General features: G+C 24.5%; 1 protein-coding gene across 2 annotated transcripts in view; it reads right to left on the bottom strand.

Moving 5' to 3' along the window:
* The window catches only part of ero1b (endoplasmic reticulum oxidoreductase 1 beta), a 31,065-nt gene that overhangs the window by 27,924 nt on the left and 1,926 nt on the right, over positions 1-1,215 (bottom strand). For both annotated transcript variants that reach the window (XM_016510776.1, XM_016510841.1), the window contains exon 2: positions 587-706. In XM_016510776.1, coding sequence (XP_016366262.1) covers positions 587-706 — 120 coding nt within the window. The remainder of the gene's footprint in view (positions 1-586; positions 707-1,215) is intronic.

Genomic DNA, 1,215 nt, shown 5'->3' with positions numbered 1-1,215 from the left:
GCCAAGACGTTCATGGATTAAATATCTCTTAAAATGCATACAGCTGTTGCAAAAACATTTATTTCCAAGAGCATTTATGAATATTTTATGCTAAATAATATAATATAAATAATATAAAATACAATACAGAATAAATATTATTATAAAATTATTATTCTTAGCATTGAGTAAAATGGCTTTTAAAAAAAAAGTATAACATAAAACTAAATAAATATATTTTGTTAATAAATTCCATTATAATAAATCATATAAAACAACAATAAATATGTTAATATATTAATAACAAACATTATTTTACTATTATTTTAGCATGGAGTAAAATGGCTAAAAAAAGTATAAATATTAATAGATAATAATAACAGCAACAACGTTAAAAGGACAGAAAAAAATACTTTTTTGACTGAACTGAAAGTTTTAGTGCATACATCTTTATCAGTAACTAATCAAACATTTAACATCATATCTAAACAGCTGGCTGGATATCCAAGGTTGGAGAAATCAGTCAGCTTCGACATCAAGCCACGTCGAACACGTTCATGACTACGAATACATATTCTGTGAGGTTTACATAGCAACATAAATTCACCTTGTAGTATCGGAAGAAGTCTCTCTCTACGAGTTTGCGAATGTGAGGATAAATTTTGAAGTTGTTGAAGACGTCAATGCTCTCGATGTCACAGAAACAGTCGTCCAAGACCCCTGTTAACTGCAGAAAACAGAGCAGATAAACAGTTATCACACTTTTATAAAAGCCCCAAAAACAGTTATATCTCCATTTTCCATCCGTTTAGTTTCTCATGTGAAATAAACCGTATGTTGCTTTATTACTGATCAGGTGTTTGAAACTGACCTCAAATTAATAATTAAAGCTGATCAAATCAGCACAAGCCTGTAAAGCCTATACGTAATTAAATGAAATAATAAATAACTTTTAAAAAAATTATTACAATTAAAAAATTACTTTAAAATAACTTAAAAGCAGCAACAAAAATAAATAAAAATGTAAATACATTTTATTTTATTTTATTTTTAAATACAGACAAAACCAAGCAGCTAAATAAATAAATACAAATAATAAATTACTTTTAAATAACTTCAAACTTAAAAACAAAAATATGTTAATTTATTTATATACATGTTAATTTGTTATTTAATTAATGAATTTATTTATTTATTTATATGTTAAATATATTAATTTATTTTTTAAATACAGAA

The sequence above is a fragment of the Sinocyclocheilus rhinocerous genome, unplaced genomic scaffold (genome assembly GCF_001515625.1).
Source record: "Sinocyclocheilus rhinocerous isolate Xijiao unplaced genomic scaffold, SAMN03320098_v1.1 scaffold4629, whole genome shotgun sequence".
In the NCBI taxonomy this organism is placed as follows: Eukaryota; Metazoa; Chordata; class Actinopteri; order Cypriniformes; family Cyprinidae; genus Sinocyclocheilus; species Sinocyclocheilus rhinocerous.
Note: the sequence above shows the minus strand (reverse complement) of the source record. Positions and strands in the feature narration are given on the sequence as shown.